The 18,077-nt window shown below is 36.4% G+C and overlaps 1 protein-coding gene across 3 annotated transcripts in view; it reads left to right on the forward strand.

The window, feature by feature from the left end:
* RALGPS1 (Ral GEF with PH domain and SH3 binding motif 1) overlaps nucleotides 1-18,077 on the forward strand; it is a 132,163-nt gene that overhangs the window by 25,386 nt on the left and 88,700 nt on the right. For all 3 annotated transcript variants that reach the window (XM_075519519.1, XM_075519517.1, XM_075519520.1), the window contains exons 5-10: nucleotides 1,509-1,616; nucleotides 4,957-5,007; nucleotides 11,366-11,449; nucleotides 11,953-12,042; nucleotides 13,662-13,754; nucleotides 15,925-16,051. In XM_075519519.1, coding sequence (XP_075375634.1) covers nucleotides 1,509-1,616; nucleotides 4,957-5,007; nucleotides 11,366-11,449; nucleotides 11,953-12,042; nucleotides 13,662-13,754; nucleotides 15,925-16,051 — 553 coding nt within the window. The remainder of the gene's footprint in view (nucleotides 1-1,508; nucleotides 1,617-4,956; nucleotides 5,008-11,365; nucleotides 11,450-11,952; nucleotides 12,043-13,661; nucleotides 13,755-15,924; nucleotides 16,052-18,077) is intronic.

The raw sequence follows: 18,077 nt of genomic DNA on the forward strand, positions 1-18,077 counted from the left end.
ATTCCATACCTGTGATCATCCTTGTTGCCTTGTCCTGAAACTTTTCCAGTTCTTGATATCCCTTTTAAGATGGAGACTAGTACTCTATATGTACTCCAAGTTTGGGTGCACCGTGGATTTATAAAGGAGCATGTTCATGCTCTGTTACATATTTTCTCTTTTCCTTTTCCAGACTTACCAAATCTTGTCAAGTCCCTTTTCAGTTTTTCATTGCCTGGTTTTGGTTTTTGTTTTACCACCTTGTATAAATAAAATGAAGATCCATAGTCATCAACAAATTGTCACCTCACTGTTCACTGTCTTTTCCAGGTTGTTGAATATATAGTAATCACTTATCCATGCATAATTCTCTGCTGATTCACGTATTCTCAGTGCTTGTAACTACTGCCTTGTAACTAATTATGTATCATTGCAAGGACAGTCTCTATGCTAGGGCTGCATAGTTTCCTTAATGTCTTCGGAGTGAGGAACCACGTCAAAAATCTTTTGGAAGTCCAACAAGACTGTATTAATCATGTTCCTGTACCCACATGTCTGTACATACTGAGGCAGTGCTGCTCTTTCTAAATACTAAGTTGGCAATTTCCTGATACAGCATACCTATCTGTGTTTCTACCAACTCCCCTTTATTCTCTTCTTGGGTCTGCCCAGTACAAATGTCAGGCTTCCTAATCAGTAGTTCCCCAGATACTTTGTAGGGAAAAAAAAATAATCGGCATCTCACTTACCACCTTGTAGTTCTTTGCTACCAAGTCTATTTCAAGTGGGAATTGCATGTCACAGTGAGTTAAGAAGCCAAAACATCTTGTTTTGACAACAGTGTTCTTCTAACAAACAAATAACCTCAGTGAGGTAAGGGCTTAAGATTTTACATGCATATATTTTTATTCAGTATGTAGTTTTAAGATAAGAAATAGAAAAATAATAATATTATTAAGTCACATTATTCCTGAAGAAAAGAAAATGAGCCTTAAGTGCCTGCAACTGAGCCCGAGGACAGAAACTTCAAAAGGAAGGCAAGGCACCAGTCTTTAAGGCAAGACACAGTACTATTCTAAAGTACCCTGGAGCTAACATTGGGTTAAACTTTGGGCCGTGTCAGTTTTTCCTTTTTTATAATGTTACAGATAGAGCAGCATGATTTGGATCTACCCACTCTTTACCTTGCATATTTAATTTAAAAATTTCCATTGAATATGAATCTTCAAAATCTAAACATGTTTCCTTTTGTGTGACAGCTCTTATCTAGTCTATAATTTTAAAAATGACTTTCTAAAGCTGGAAATTTCATAGAGCTAAAATTGTATGTCGCTATAGTTTTTGCAGAGGAAAGTTAGTTGGAAACATTCGTGAATGTGCTAAACTAAATTTTATAATTCGGTGTCTGAAGCTTTTTGAAGTTCATACATTTTCTTGTCATTTCTTAATATTTTTACACATATTTATTTTCTGAATTTGACATGAAATTTCATCATTCTGCAGATAAGCCTACTATTTTTTCTTTGTAGGGTAGTAGCAGCTCAGATTCTCTGGAAGGGCGAAGTTCAGATTATGCCAATAAAAGCTACGATGCAGTTGTATTTGATGTGTTGAAAGTAACTCCTGAGGAGTTTGCTGTAAGTAGAAATGTTATTTTTGCGTTTAAGCTTGTATACTATTCAGAGCTTGCAGGATATTAAAAAAATACATAAAACTTTTTTCTTAAAATAAAATCTTTTAAATTAACTTCCAGTGTTCTTGAAAACAAATTTCTGATTACATAAACTTTAACAAAATAAACATGTCTTGGGATTTAATCATTCAGTACTGACCTGACACAGCATATTTGTTTTTCTGTGTAAAGCCATTTGAATTTTTTTCTAGTGTTTTAGAAGACCCTAGCATAGGTTTAAAGATGTTAGTTATCCACAGTCTGATTAATTTGTTTTTTTTTAATTGAAACCACAAATATTCATCTTTTCTGCTGAAACATCAGTTTCTCAGAAAAATCAGTTTCTTAAAAGCAGGAAAGAAGCTTGTAGAGAGGAAACAATTTGCATTCCTTAACAACAAGTTTTCAGTACTAAACTGAAAGCAGAACTGCGTTTTGGCAAAAGTCCAATACAGTTCTTGGGCTTGGCCCCTTGTCTTTAATTTGTATGTTAACTTGCTGGGGAGCAGGCAAGAGTGAGGATGAAAACTATTGAGCCTAGTTCAATGTTTTCATTAATATTCTGGGCATCAAAATGATGTTTCCCTCATTTGACGTAAGATCATTTAATACTAGTTCACAAAAGAAGTCCTGGAGATATGCCTACGTTATTCCTATAAGTTCGTCACTTTGAAACAAATTCTGATGAGTCTCTTTTTAACACCAGTACAGAGTACACAGATGAGAGCTGCTGTTAGGTAAAAATATAAAAATACTTGGTTGGCAAATGTGCATCAACTCAGTTAAAAAATGGCCTGATGCTTTTGCTCTTATTCATCCAAGTTCAGATAATCCATGGCCAGGGACTATGTTCAGAAATGAACAGAGCCACAATTTAGACAGGCCTGTAAAATCACACGAAATAGAGATGTCTAATTTCATCAGAGGAGACTGAGTATTAAGTCCAAAGACAGCCCAGAACATAGTGTGTAGTCTACATCAGCAAAAGTGAATTTGTGGTGGTCTCAGAGCTGTATTTATAAAACGATCAAGTCAAGGTACGGTTGCTTGTAACTTTCTATTCATCAGTTTTCTATTATGTTCATAATTCCTACTGCTGTTGGTTTGAGAGGGAAGCTTGGTGATGAGAGTCTTGATTTAATGGTACACTTTAAAAACACACACACATATGCGCACACACCCCCTGCCTTATGTCATTGTAACATACCTTTTAACTCTGAAGTCCAAAGTCTGTAAGTTGCTTTTCTCTCTCCAGTTCCACCCGTAGCCATGAACAAAACAAAGAAACAAAAACCCTACCAACCCCCAAAGAAACCAAAAGTTGAAATGTGTGTCTGTAGGACTTGCTGTAGGCAGTGAGGTGTGAAAAAGATCATATATAAACCCTAGTGGTAGGGCTGTTTGTTTGGGCTTGGTTTGTTTGTTGATGTTGATTTTAATGTGGTCACACAAACTTTTAACACCAAGGCTTTCTTAGCCAGAGTAGCTATTCCCCTTGTGCCACATTAAAACCTTTTCATTGGTTTACCCTGATCATCTTTTTTTTTTATTAACAGCTCAAGTAACGTTTACTACTTCTGTTCCATCCAGAGAAGCAGATAATTTTGTTTTTCAGTAAATAATAGCAACCAGTAAATTACACATACCATTTCTTGTTACTCAAGACTGTGGTAGTCTGTTTCAAATAACTTGAAACAGTTCAGTTGGGGAGAATGAAAAAAACCCACAGGTCTGGGTTTACTGTAGTTAGTACAATTTGGTTATTGGACATCAGGGCAGAGTTCTATAGAAGATGGGATTGCTGTATTGAATATAACTATTTAGAGAAAGGGAATGGAGCCAAGTTAAGGTCACTTCCAAATTTAGTGTGTTGTGTTCCTTTTTAAAATTTAGAAGCAGCAGAGGAGAAATTCCCTGGTGGTAATTGCATATATAACAGAAAGACCAGCGGCTTGTCAATACAACTGAATTTTGTTTTAACCATTTTGGTGATTTTGATGGAACCCATGTCTTGTTGAAACGATTACTAATTGTCGCTGAAAACGTCTTTATTAATCTCGCATAATATGGCTTATAATCAGCTTTTTGGAGCCTCTGCTGTGCATCTTACTAGGAGACGGTCAAGAAGGTGCAAACAGGCTGCAGTTTTTCTAGGAGCCGAACGAGATCTTAATGACATCTGAGTTTGTAAATACGCAAACATTACTCAGAAGTATAAATCACAAAATTGAGTACTGCTAAGAGTGTTCAGCTAGGGCTTTGTGGCAAAATCTTTGACTTAGCATAATATAAAAGCAAGAGATAGTTAGAGAGTATAAATTAACCATTTATGGAAGGAAATTTTTTTCATGTCTGTCAAATTTTATGGGCCTCATTAACTTTTCTAGGCTCATATCTGAGGAATCATACTAATAATAGAAACCTTATTAAAATTATATTTAAATAGATAGTTATCATTCTTAATCTGTGGAATCAAATGAGCACTTTGAGAGGGGATTAGCAAGTTTTTGCTGTTTTGGGTTTGGTGTAACAAAATGGCCAACAGAGAAGGTTTGCTGGGGAAGATCCAAAGAGGGGTTCTCTGACGCTTTCTTTTACACATTAAATCATGTAAATTACAAAGTTCAAAGCTCTGTAGGTTTATACACTCACAGTATAATTGAAGTACCTATTGGTTAAACATAATTTACGTAACTTCCAAATATATAATATCATTCGATCACTGAACGAGTTCAAGTATCTTATCACTCAGATGCTAAAAATGTTCTATGAATACTTTTTCTCAGAATCATTGGCTTTGAAACAGCGTTACAATGTCTTATCAGGACATACTCATCAGTGACTGAAAATCTGTGTACGACCCCTTTAAAGCATATTCCAATCATAACTAATTAACACACCATAATGCTTCATTGCCTTTCAACCCAGTGAATGTAAAATGTATGCTGCTTTCTGTCTGAAAGGCAAATAATTCTTCCTGCCATTTCTGTTATGTCAATAAAGGGCCCAAAGAGTAAGACTCTAAAACACAGGTTTTTCCTCTTAGACTGCTGCAGGTACTGAAAACCTCCACTTAGTTACAGCTGGTAAACGTAAGAGAATATAATGGCATGTTGCCACTCAGGATGGTGGAGTTTCTGCTTGTGGTGTGTCAGCCTGGACAGGGGAGGCCGAATTCGGGACCGGTCAGTTCTGGTCTATGGAGAAAATGTGACTGTATGGTTTGTAGTTACTAAAGGGCAGATGTAAATACATGATTGTTAGCTCTTCGTATTACATTATTTAAAATTTTATCTTTATTGCAGAGCCAGATTACGTTGATGGATATGCCAGTATTTAAAGCTATACAGCCTGAGGTAGGTTTTCTTAAACTATCTGTTTACATCGTTGGAATTCAGTGCCTGAGGAAATGTAACCATTTAAATAATGTGCTTTTGTTAAAAAATGCTAAATTTCTTGCATTATGCTAATATTCTTCTAGGCTTATTCCTTGTTAGCACTGTGAATCTGTAACCCAGCCTGATTTACTTTGATTTGGCATTTATTGCCAAAAGAGATTACTATGCTTTTCTGGAAGTCTTCCTGTCCTGCTTTGTGTTGAGTGTTTCTTCAGGATAAATTTATCAAATGTCAAAATTCTCTACTCTCCCTTCTGCTCCTGTTTTTCAGTTCACATCTGATTTCAGAGTTTGACTTATGCCTCTAGTCATAACGTGTATTTTAGGCTGCATCAGCTGCTTGGTAAACTTTTTAATTTGTACTGTCATGTTTAAGAATCAACTCTGAGGGAATAAATCAGCCCAAACCCTTAAAAGTTAAAGTATTAGTATCCTTTAATTTTTTAACCTTTTAAGAAAGATACGGAAAGAAACTTGAGGCCTGTTGAGAAAAAGCAATTAAAGTTAACAGACATTTGAAAATCAGAAATAAGAACTTCAAAAATAAAGAAAGAAGGTAGTTATCAGAAAACGTTAAATTTGCATAGAAGTGATATGTTATCTCAGTGTTTTGATGAAATAAATTTACTTTCTGCGAAAGGTACAAGAATTGCGCATTTCCACCTTCATGTTCTTTCATATAAGAACATGTCCTTAGATCCGTTATGGTTTATTCTCTTCTTGTGCCTAGGTGGAATATCATGAATACATAAAGGAGAAAAACCCCCTGTAATATTAGCAGAACTGAATTTTTGACAACATCAGAAAGGGCAGTCCCGTTTAGAATGTTCTTAGTAGAAGTTCAATCCATCTAATTTGGTCACTGACAAAACAACTCATATATTACAGTGGTTCAGAGAGATTAACAGCCTTCTATTTTGAGAAAGTATAGGAAGGAGAAGAAAAATTCTTCTATCTGGTGTCTGGCCTTCCTGTCAGATAAAATAATTTTGTTTCAAGAACACCAAGGCAGTTTTGTAACTGAAGACACTTTCATGCTTCTGAAATTACATGTGTTCTCCAGGCAGTCAGGGAGTCTTTTCTTTACTGTTCTATACTCTTTACTTTTCTTTCAACAGCAATTCCTGTTGAAAAATCTGTTAACACAAAAATGTCAGTATTTACAAATAGATACATAGATACTTTTCAGTGAGAAAATTTTGCTAAGAAAAACATCAGTTAGAACAAAATGGAACCCGGGGAACTACAGGCCTGTCAGCCTGACCTCGGTACCGGGAAAGCTGACGGAGCAGATCATCCTGAGTGCCATCACACAACATGTAGAGGATAACCAAGGGATCAAGCCCAGCCAGCATGGGTTTAGGAAAGGCAGGTCCTGCTTGACCAACCTGATCTCCTTCTACGACAAGGCAACCTGCCTAATGGATGAGGGAAAGGCTGTGGATGTTGTCTGCCTAGACTTCAGTAAAGCCTTTGACACCGTTTCCCACAGCATTCTCCTGGAGAAACTGGCTGCTCATGGCTTGGACGGGTGTACTCTTCGCTGGATAAAGAACTGGCTGGATGGCCGGGCCCGAAGAGTGGTGGTGAATGGAGTTAAATCCAGTTGGCGGTCGGTCACAAGGGGTGTTCCCCAGGGCTCTGTGTTGGGGCCAGTCCTGTTTAACATCTTTATCAGTGATCTGGACGAAGGGAACGAGTGCACCCTCAGTCAGTTTGCAAATGACACCAAGTTGTGTGGGAGTGTTGATCTGCTTGAGGGTAGGAAGGCTCTGCAGAGGGACCTGGACAGGCTGGATCCATGGGCTGGGGCCAATTGTATGAGGTTCAACAAAGCTCAGTGCTGGGTCCTGCACTTGGGCCACAACAACCCCATGCAACGCTACAGGCTTGGGGAAGAGTGGCTGGAAAGCTGCCCACCAGAGAAGGACCTGGGGGTGTTGGTCGACAGCCACCTGAACATGAGCCAGCAGTGTGCCCAGGTGGCCAAGAAAGCCAATGGCATCCTGGCTTGTATCAGGAATAGTGTGGCCAGCAGGACTAGGGCAGTGATCGTGCCCCTGTACTCGGCACTGGTGAGGCTGCACCTCGAATGCTGTGTTCAGTTTTGGGTCCCCCACTACAAGAGAGACATTGGGGTTCTGGAGCATGTCCAGAGAAGGGCAACGAAGCTGGGGAAGGGTCTGGAGCACAAGTCTGATGGGGAGCGGCTGAGGGACCTGGGGTTGTTTAGCCTGGAGAAAAGGAGGCTGAGGGGAGACCTTATTGCTCTCTACAACTGCCTGAAAGGAGGTTGGTCTCTTCTCCCAGGTAACAAGTGATAGGAGAAGAGGAAATGGCCTCAAGTTGTGCCAGGGGAGGTTTAGACTGGATATTAGGAAATTTTACTTCACTGCAAGGGTTGTCAAGCATTGGAACAGGCTGCCCAGGGAAGTGGTTGAGTTGCCATCCCTGGAAGTATTTAAAGGACGTTTGGCTGAGGTGCGTAGGGACGTGGTATAGTGGTGGTCTTGGTAGTGTTAGGTTTACAGTTGGACTCAATGATCTTAAAGGTCTCTTGCAACCTATGCAATTCTGTGATTCTGAGGTTTCACCAAAAGCAGAGGTAGTGTGATACTCTGAGGAGATGAATAAATACAAAATCAAATACAAAACTGTAGATGTCCATATTTAAAGTGAATTTTGCATTTACTTTTTTACAATTGCTATGAAATATCTGTGCCATAGAATTTTATGGCAATACAAAATACTGATTTGCTGTTCTTCTTTTCCTTTGTCATTGTTTCATTTCACCTTTTGGAAATGAGATTTCCTGAAGTGCTACTCAGATTGATTGGCAGAGAGATGTAACTTAGTGAGAAATGCTCAGAAAAAAACTAACGTCTCATTTTCATCTTCCGCTAGAATACAGGTCTGTGTTTAAGTGGCAGTTGCCATAAAGTATTAATTTTTAATTGTATTTTCTGACTTCATCTTATTGGAGTTACCAATATAATTTAATTGTTTGTTTGCCAAAAATAAATGACTGTTTCTATCCTGAAATTCTGCCAGCTGTAGGACTAGGTTTTAAAGCAAGATATAGTCTGTGTAGTTGTCATCTACGTGCCTCATGTTATTAGGTAAGTTATTAGACTAAAAAGGTTGACATTTGCTGGTCAGATCAAATATTAATGTATAGTCTGTAACTGTCTGCATTTGTTTGAGGCCTGGTAGCCTTTTAAATTAAGTTGGTGTATTTGTTCTTCTGTGTCCGTAAGCTTGGATACGCTTTGATAAACTACTCCTTTGAGGCCTGCAGGGTTTCACATAGATGACTGGCTCTTGCATTGTTGATGGGCAGGTGGTTGTCTGCCATTTTACAGCAGAACTCTACCTTGTCAGAGTCTTCCTTTGGTGTCCTTGTGTTGCATGGAAGAAGGAAAGGCCAATATTCTGGTTGAAACCTGTGTTTCATGATGTACTCGTTTTATTACGTCACTGGGTATGATGAAGGCAGAGTTATGGTCCCTACTTTTCCTTTCATACTTGCTTGTGCAAGGTGGTCACAATTGCTCTGCAGAATCAGGTTTTGTGTGCAGGAGGTGGTGGTAAGTACACTGCACTGCTATGTGAATAAGAGTGAATACTTCTAGTTTCCTGTGCTAGAAAGGGGGCGTGAAAAAAGCATGGAGCGTTTGAAATGGTTTGCTAGATGTCGCATAGCTAAGTTCCAGGGCAGAACTGTGTACAGAGAAGGTTTCCTTAGTCAGCAACCATTGGGCTGGCTGCTTTAGTGAGTTATCTGCTGTTGAATTTTGTGTCTGGGGGAAGAGCGTTACGTTATTTTTTCTTCAGGTTTTAGTCTTTAACATGAGCTTATGCATGGATGGAAAGACTTAAGATTTGAGAGTTCTGGTTGCCAAGTCTTGCCTCAAACACGCAAACATCCTTTAAACCTAGCACTTGCTGAGGCTTCTTTTTGCTTTTTGATTGGGCTATTACTAAAAACCACATCTGCATGTTACTTTGCAAGAATTCAGTAAGAGGACGTCTGATTAACAATTCTTTGTTCTCCAGCAGAAATAACTATGCTTACATTCTAGATTTCTATGTAACTTTATTTAGGTTTTTGGGTTTGTTTTGTTTTGGTTTTTTTCCAAAGTCCTGGAAATTGGCGATCTCCACAAACTTCAGGGTTTTCTTGCACACTTGATTAGAAAGTTTCTTGTGACTGTGCATTGAGGAAATTGCCTGCATCCTTCCATACAAAAAGATGAAGTGTACTACTAGAACACAGCACATTTAGCAGTATAAAAAAAATTCAACAGGGGCATGTTGGATCACTTACTCTTATCAACCTTCCTATTCAGTCCAGATTTTAAACCTAGTCAAATGATTTTACCATGCACAGGATTTTCCATTGTTGCTCACTAGCCCTCTGGCAACTGCTTAATATCCTTAAGTTGCTGACCTCTTCTGCTTTTCTGACAAATGTAAATTTTGCTGTCCCTAGTAGACTTACTGAGATTTTTCCACATAAACCTATAATTTCCAGACTCTTAATACCAGATGTGCACCGATCATGTGGAGAATCTGTGCAAATTGGCATCTTTATCTGCAGAAGGCTTAAATGCTGGAAGGTTGGGATACAAATTATGTTTGGAACTGGAAATGCTTTTCCTGGTGCTCACACAGGAACATGCAAACCTCCACATCTCGAGAGTGTGTTCCGTTTATCAGAACGTACTAAGTGCTTTTCAGAGGCAGAATTCTCTTTAGCTCTCTGTCTTTTCATGTGAAGGTGTCTAAAGTTAATACCGTACATTTGGAAAGTTGAACAACATTTTGATTGAAACTGAAATTTGTGGTTCTAAAAACAGAAGAGTGATTTAGAACCGGTGTTATGGAGAACTCATTCCCAGTGTGTATGCATCTACCGCTTGTCAGATATGAATATAAAGACTGTATAGATATGTGGTAACTTGAATCTGTAGTTAAAAAGAGCCGGACTGTCTAAACACATTTGGAACTGCCTGAAATAACTATTGAAAAATGGACACTTTCATGCTGGCCAAATCAAATTTGTACTTATAATTTCAAATTTCTTTTGATGCATAATTTGATACAGTTTATTTAAGGAGAAAATCCTTAATCTGCTTTTTAGCTCTTCTGTTTACTTTATACTTCCCACAGCAATTTCTACTATTTATTTTGCAGTTTAGGTGAAAGATTATTTTTTGCCATAGAGCACTGGGATTTTATTATGCATTGAAATTGATTAGTTGTGGTTACAGGTATACTACAGAATTTGTGATTTTTCTTATTATTTTGAACTGGGTTGACTTTGAAGTAGTTACTGTAATGAAAGAGCATGCAAAAATTTGTTTCATATACTGTGGCTCAACTGTGCAGCCTACTGGCAATATTTTGCTTTATTAGCACCAAAGTACTAATGTATATCTTTAAGTACATGCCACACTTAAGTCAAGTCTGGCTAAACTCTTATGGCTTAAAAAAAAGCAAAAAAAAATAAATATAAAAACCCAAAATAAAACAAAGAGTTCTAATGCCAACCTTCTGACCAGAAGACCTTCAGACTTAAGAATGTTACTGCCCAGCCTTTTTCAAATGGTAGGTTCTCTCGGTCTGAGTATCATGTACAGAGATTTCAGGTTTTTTAAAATTAGTTTGCAACTACTGTAAACAATAATATTACACTTCCAAAATTGTGTTTTTCAAATGCTTTAGATCTCACATTTTAATTAAAAAAAAAAAATTAGAGATTGAATATACTAAACTGTGGTGTATTAATGGAAGTTTTATTAACTGTAATAATGAGGATGACAGTCAGGAATACTAGCTAGGTTACCACCTCTAGTTGCATAGCTGAATTTTTTACTCTTTAACTACTTCTAATATTGCTTATTGATATGTTTAGCTTTAGCTTCGGTTTTGAACCAGATAAGATTATATACTAGCAAAGCCTTTACTCCTGTATCTGCTGACTTGCTCATATGAGGGAACCCTGGACTGAAATAATCCATGCAGAATGAAACTTCGGAGACATTAGTTGTGGCTGATTGCTTAGTCTCTCTGTTTCTGAATATTAATAATGATGTCTATTTTTTCTAATATTAGGAGAATATACAGATCACATAATTTATGTACATCAGGAAAACACAGAAGTGTTTGGTTAGACTAGTTGCCGTTGAATCAGTGCCTTGGATTGGTTTTAGCAGTTATCTGATAGATGCTTCTGTCATGTATCAGTTTTTACACTTTTAAATGTTTTTAAAGATTACTGATTTTTAAGGCAATTTTTAAATGTATTTCCTAGGAACTAGCCAGCTGTGGATGGAATAAGAAAGAAAAACATATCCTTGCTCCAAATGTTGTTGCCTTTACTAGGAGGTTTAACCAGGTAAATGATTTGATTACTGTGATGGACAGGTACTGTTTGACGGTTGTCTTCGACTATAAAGTTAGATAGAAGTACTCCTATGAATTAAAACTGAAGAATATTTTTCTAAACGAAGATTAAGATTTTAAAATGGCAGTTTGTGTTTTCAGTTGCTTTGTCCACATTTTCGTGTTGTTCCTCTAGACCATTGGTTCCTAATAATTAGTTCCTAATAATTTTTGCTGATGTGTCATGGTACAACATTAGCAATTCTTTTCCTTCTTTTCTGTGTTTCACCTGCTCATTCAGTTACCTTAGTGTTGCCTTACTTCTCTACCTACTTCTTATATCCAGTGGTAATGCTTTTGGGTAATTGCAGCTATACAGATAAGAGTTCATGGGATCAGAACTCTTCTCTTTCCTTACCCTGTTTTCTCCCTGGAGCATCATGAAAATTTACAAATATTTCATCTAATAAAGTCCTTTTTTGTAAATAAATTCAGTTATATGTGTTTACTTTGTAGGTCAGTTTTTGGGTTGTACGAGAAATACTAACAGCACAGACCTTAAAAATAAGAGCAGAAATATTGAGCCATTTTGTGAAAATAGCTAAAGTAAGTGCAAATTTCTTTTACTATCATTCAAAATCTTATTTCCTTTTTGTTTGTTTCTGCACTACTCCTATGAACCGTTGTTGGATTACAGAGGCTAACGTTCTTTTTTTTTTAGCATATCTGCTATATTGTACCACATGAATAAGATAAAGGTATGATTTTTTTTTTTTACTTGGTTAAATAAAACTACCCAGTTCAGTGCGACTCATCTTGTACCTTTGCCTAACAAGTTTAAAGTGGTTTGTCTTGTTGATGGCCAGCTACGTGTTGCCAACACTGAACATTGGTTGTAAACGGTTCCAGTTTTTTGTCTCCCCCCATTCAAACTTATCTTTCATGAAAAGAAATCTCTTGCTTATAAAACAGCTGTCGTGAGACTTGTATTCCTACTTGTAACATGTAGTTGCTGGTATAAAGTACCACTGTTAAAGCTCAGTTATTTTAATGAGTTTGAGCACTGCATTTTACAAGCCATTCTTAACTTTTTAAAAAATATATTTATTTTTAAAAATATTTTTCTGCTTCATGACCTATGGTCATCTGTTTTGTATGACCCTGTGTGACACTAATATTAGTAAGAAGACAGCACTTGGATCAAAGGCCTGCGTACTAATCTTGTACATGTGAAATTCTGTGTGTGTGTAGGTAATTAGAATAACATTTTCCATGTAATACAAAGTACTTTTTTTTGGTGTTATGAATATTTCCAATCAGTTTACTTAGCAGTTTTGTGCTTATGCAGAAGAGAATGTATCTGAGCAAGTTCCTGGCACAAATGCATAGTCCACGTACTAGGAGAATGGTGAACTTGGAGGTGCTAGGTTGTTCTTAGAAATAAGAGGGTTGGTTTTTTCTTTTTCCCCTGCAAAAAGGAAAACACTGCCCTCTTTTTATATTTTCTTTTTTTTTTTTTTCCTTTCCTTTTCCCTCCGTAAAATCCAGATCTTGCTCAAATGCTTCTGAGCAATGAGTAAATTGATCACTCAAGGATAAATCCAGCCTCTTTTTAAGATTTACAAAGAAGCTACATGACAGCAGTTCTCATTTTTCTATCTTTCTGGAACTATGTTGTAGGAAACTTTATCGTCTAAGACAGCTTTTATCTCTTTTGAGATCAATGTGTTTTGAGTAATTGTGAACACAGAGTGAATTTAAAGTACGTTGAAGTGAGGAAAACTTGTCCTGTAAAACAGATTACAAAATAAAAAGTTGTATTAATTCTGAAAGGGTTGTTAGCATCTTCGGTTGATGTTTTTGGTTTGATTAAAGTTTTAGTTTCCAAAATTATACTAATTTTCAAGAACAATGCATGAAATAATTTTTTCATGTTTTCTGTTCCTGAAGGAACAGCCTTAGAAAATAACAAATTCAAAGTAAATACAGTTTGTATTCTCACAACTGAAATACCTATTGTTTTGAGGGGTATATTTGGAAAATTTGCAACTTTTAAAGTGGTCTTAAGAATTTTGCACATTGACAGCATTGGATAATGTTGTCTGCAGTCACTGATGAAAACTTTGTATTTTATTAATGAAAAAAATCTGTGTTTTATTAATGCAACTTTGATTAATCCTGCTTCCCTTTTCGATGTGCTAACAGTTATTATCCCCTTTTTTCAGAAGCTTCTAGAACTGAATAACCTCCATTCTCTTATGTCTGTGGTGTCAGCACTGCAAAGTGCACCTATCTTCAGACTGACCAAAACCTGGGCTGTAAGTTATTCCTTGACCATTGTCTTTTCTGTCTTGTTTGAATTCTGAGGTTTTCTGAACTCTTCTGAATTGTCAAATTGCATGCTCTGGAAGAAGATTCTTTATATTCTTGTTTTTGTGGTACCATCATAGCAGAAGTAGTGATCTGTTACGTGCTTTGTGAAAGTAGAGTTTAAATGGCTGCATATTCTTAAACGACCTTTTTTTCTGTAAGTTTCCTGTTTTCCTGTCTGTTCTAGAAGCCACTGATTATATGCTCAAGAGGACTTTAGTTGATAAGTAATCTTAGAAGACCTTTGTATGGAATGTGAATCAGTATGCCATTATCCAAATCATTGTGTGTGTCATTATTACATTGCCTAAAAGGAAAGGAAGAAAAAAGACTTATTACAGATATAGAAGCATTAATTTTGTGATTATTGTACAATGAATTTCAGTTTTAATTTATTTTAGATTTATTTAGATTTATTTTAATTTATTTATTAAAAACATTGATAATTCTGTTTTCAGAAATTCGGTCTCTTGAGGGCAGAATTTCTCATTTAAATTTACTGTAAGTTTTGCTATTTCTTTGAAGTGGAATACACAATTATAGTGTAGTCCTGCCTTATGTAATCTTTAAATATACAAAGGATTAGGCAATTCTCATTAATTTAGTATTCCACCCAACGTGGATCACATTAACTGTTAAGAACTGATACATAAAGATGGCTATACTTAACTCCTTTACCTAAGTTTATTATGTCTTTAAAGTGCCTGTAACTTTTTTATGGTTTGATTGCTCAGAATTAGGCTACAGTCTAATAAAAATGTAAATGCTTGCTGTTTTGAGCAGCCTGATGAAGTTAGAAATTAAGTAGGGAAAATCGCTCACGTGTGAAACTAAGTGTGTGAATAATTCATTACAGGACTTAGACCTAAAGAGGTGTAAGGCGCTTTGTAGGCATGGTAGTTCAAAAATACAATGCAGTGCAGAGTTAGGGCCTCAAGGAATTCTCAGTGCTGTTTAGAAAGAAGACAGCAAAATTATTCTGAAATCTTTTCACTCTTGTACCTTTTATGTTACTTTTTATTAAGAGCTGTTATTTAACTATGATGTGGTGCGCTCTGTTCCAGAGTTGCAGAGGGCCTCAGGGCTCCCATTTGCAATGCCCCTTTACTGATGACTCCTGTCAAGCCCATCCTGTTCTGAGCAAGACCGAACGAAGCAATTAACTCCTGCATATCCGTTGCAGTATTTTTTTATAACAATGGGCAGTCTCGCAGTTCTCTAGAAACAGAGCAGCTAGGCTTATGAGCTCTGTAGTACAAGAGCTGGAATTTTACAGAGGAAGAGGTGTATTAAGAAATGTGCTACGGAACAGCTGTCTGTTGTCAGAAAGTACAACTGCAAGAAGCCAGTGTACAGTGCCGTATTTCTCTACTCGTTCTGACTCAATTGGCTTTTAAACTCATTTTAAAAATATTGCTGGTGTTTCTAAAAACAGCTGAAATAGGGCATGTGTTTTTATAGCTACAGTTGTATATTTTGTGTTTACTTCTCAATCTTCTGTCACTTTAGGATCTTCTGCATTGCTAAATATTTTTCTGATTTTCTGTAGTAAGTCCACTAATAGAAAACAGATTTAAGTATCATAGTGATTTACTTTCCTTGTACTTTTTTCCAAAAAGTTTTGTCATACTTCTAATAAGGCACTGTTGAAATGGCGCGATTTGCATTTATTTAGAGCATTATCCATTGCTATTTCTACTTTCAAATTCAAGAGGATTTTAAGCAGTTCTGATAAACTATGAGAATGTTCGTGACTGTATAATAACATATATTTTTCCTCTAAAAATTTAATATTGTTGAGGTTATTAAAAACTCTGAGGATATATGGATCCTTGATAACCTATTCAGAAATAATGATCATATTTGTTCATAGCTTAAGACTTATGCCGAATTGCTTTTCTTTTCTTTTTTTTTTTTTTTTTTTTTTTTTTTTTTTCCCCCTTAACAGGTAGCACGTTTTCAAACATTGTGCTGGTTTGGATGATGATGATGAATTTAATCGTAACTTGACTATGCTTTCCTTTACTGTGGGTCACTCAACAAATTATTATTTGTTGTTGTCTTTGTGCAGATTCATCTTTTAAAATTTTATGATCTCCTTCATTTTTTTCTCTGCAGCTTTTGAATCGCAAAGACAAGACCACCTTTGAGAAGTTAGACTATTTACTGTCTAAGGAAGATAATTATAAAAGGACACGAGAGTACATCAGAAGCTTAAAAATGGTTCCTACTATTCCATATTTAGGTGAGTGTGAACAATTACCTTATTTATCTGTAGCTCATTTTGACTGACAAGCACTAATGTAGTATGTTGTGCACCTGCAGAACACTATATATAGAAGGTATGGTTCACTTCATTTGATATTTAGAATAATTAGATCTGGTGGAGATTTTTAAGCTATACACTGTCTAGGATCTCTGACTTGTAGAAGTTTTGTGCATTACTGACTGTGCATCTGAAGAGGATGTCTTTGTTTACTGTCCTTTTGATGTCTTCAGAATTTACAAGGGCATTGGGTTTCAGAACTGTTTTTGAGTACAGCATGATTTAAGACCTCATTCCTGTAGCTTTCATTTTTGCTGCACTGTTTTTTCAAATACCTCATAACTTGGTATCTCTAAATGGAAGTTGTTGGTTTGTGTCAGTTTCTTGTAAATACTTTGAAAAGTGATACAAACTGAATAGTCAATTCAGTTGATTGACTTGTCTTTTCGGTATTCCCTCGTATTATTCATGTAGGTGTTATTTCCCCAACGGCTCTTTCACTCGCAATTCCTGCCCGTTACTGAACTGCGCTAGCATTCCTGAGGAACGCTGCAAAAACCACATTCCTGTTAAACAAGGCCATTCAGACACTAGAATGTCTTTCTAGTGATGGGTTTTTTAAAAGAAAGTTAATCTAAGGAGTATTTAACCATGTTTTCTGTGAGCAATATAATAGAAACAATAAGGTAACTTATTATAATTATTTTCTAGTGCCCAAGAAAAGACGAATACAGTGCTTTTTCTATAGCAGTCCACATATGCAAAGCATGGTCCTTGTGAAGGAATTGTTTTGAACATTCTGTAAATATGACTTCCAGAAAAAATATATTTAAAAAAAATCAAACTAAGTCTGAAATTTCCATCACAGATATTCAGCACAAGTCACTAATGTTTGACAAAGTTATAAGCAACAGAATACACTATAAAGAGGTGTCTTAAACATTTTAAAGTATTTGTATAACTACAAACTTCACTTCTAATGCAAATTTTTTCCTCATCTAACATAATTCTGCCTTGTGCGTCAGCCACATGAACTCCACAAAATCAAATGTGAAATACGCCTTTACCTAAAAGGTAGTGGGAATGGCTGTTATTCCTGACATAGGAATTCCAGTTAATGATCTACAATTACAGCCACACGTATGAGAAGAAAATTTAAGTATTCTAGGAATGATACATAACAGTTCTTAGGGAACCGTCTTGTATTCCTAGAAGGCTTCTCATCATTGTGATACTTCTTACTTAGCATGAGCAAACGTGACATTCATAGAATTTCAAAAAGATATGTGAAGAAAACTTTCCTTTTTGCATAGGCTTTTTAGCACCACAAGCTTGTTTGTGGTCCTAAAGTATTCAAGGGACTACAAAAAACCCCAAGGGACTACAAAAAAGCAAGGGGTATAGATCCGTGAAGGTAAGGTCGTTTCCAAATTGTCATTTGCAGAACTACTTTCGTTCTTTACCAAGAGACCGTTAGAGAGGAAGAGAGGTGCGCCAGGTCTTGTTGACAAATACATTGTCATGGACAGCCTGATTTAAAAGCTGAAAAGGCAGTTTATTAGGTTAGGATGTAGAGGATATGAACAATTGCTGGGAATATTTTACTTACTGTATTTGTATGTATGAAGTGGAAGACTGGCATAAATTCAGGAGTGTAAAATTGTCATGCATTTGTGTACTATTTGTATACAGCTGTCCTGCCAGTTAGTCTATTAAGCTGTCTTCATCCTTATTTGAAGGAATGAACTTTGAATTCAGGCTTGGTTTGATTCTGGTCAAGGTTAAAATCATTAAATGCTATATCTTTTCTGCTAAACTTCTCTTCAAGGTTGTTTGCATAGGTCCAAAAAGGCTATGTCTACATGACATACCAGAGCTCACCTCCATTTATTTCAAGCATGTTCAGAATTGTCATCTGGACAGACTTCTCATATCATGCAACCTCTTTGCATTAAGCCTTTCTGCGTGACACCAGTTTCGTTAGTGCTTACAGCTGATGGTTGCT

The sequence above is a fragment of the Mycteria americana genome, chromosome 17, assembly GCF_035582795.1.
Source record: "Mycteria americana isolate JAX WOST 10 ecotype Jacksonville Zoo and Gardens chromosome 17, USCA_MyAme_1.0, whole genome shotgun sequence".
NCBI classification, from domain to species: Eukaryota; Metazoa; Chordata; class Aves; order Ciconiiformes; family Ciconiidae; genus Mycteria; species Mycteria americana.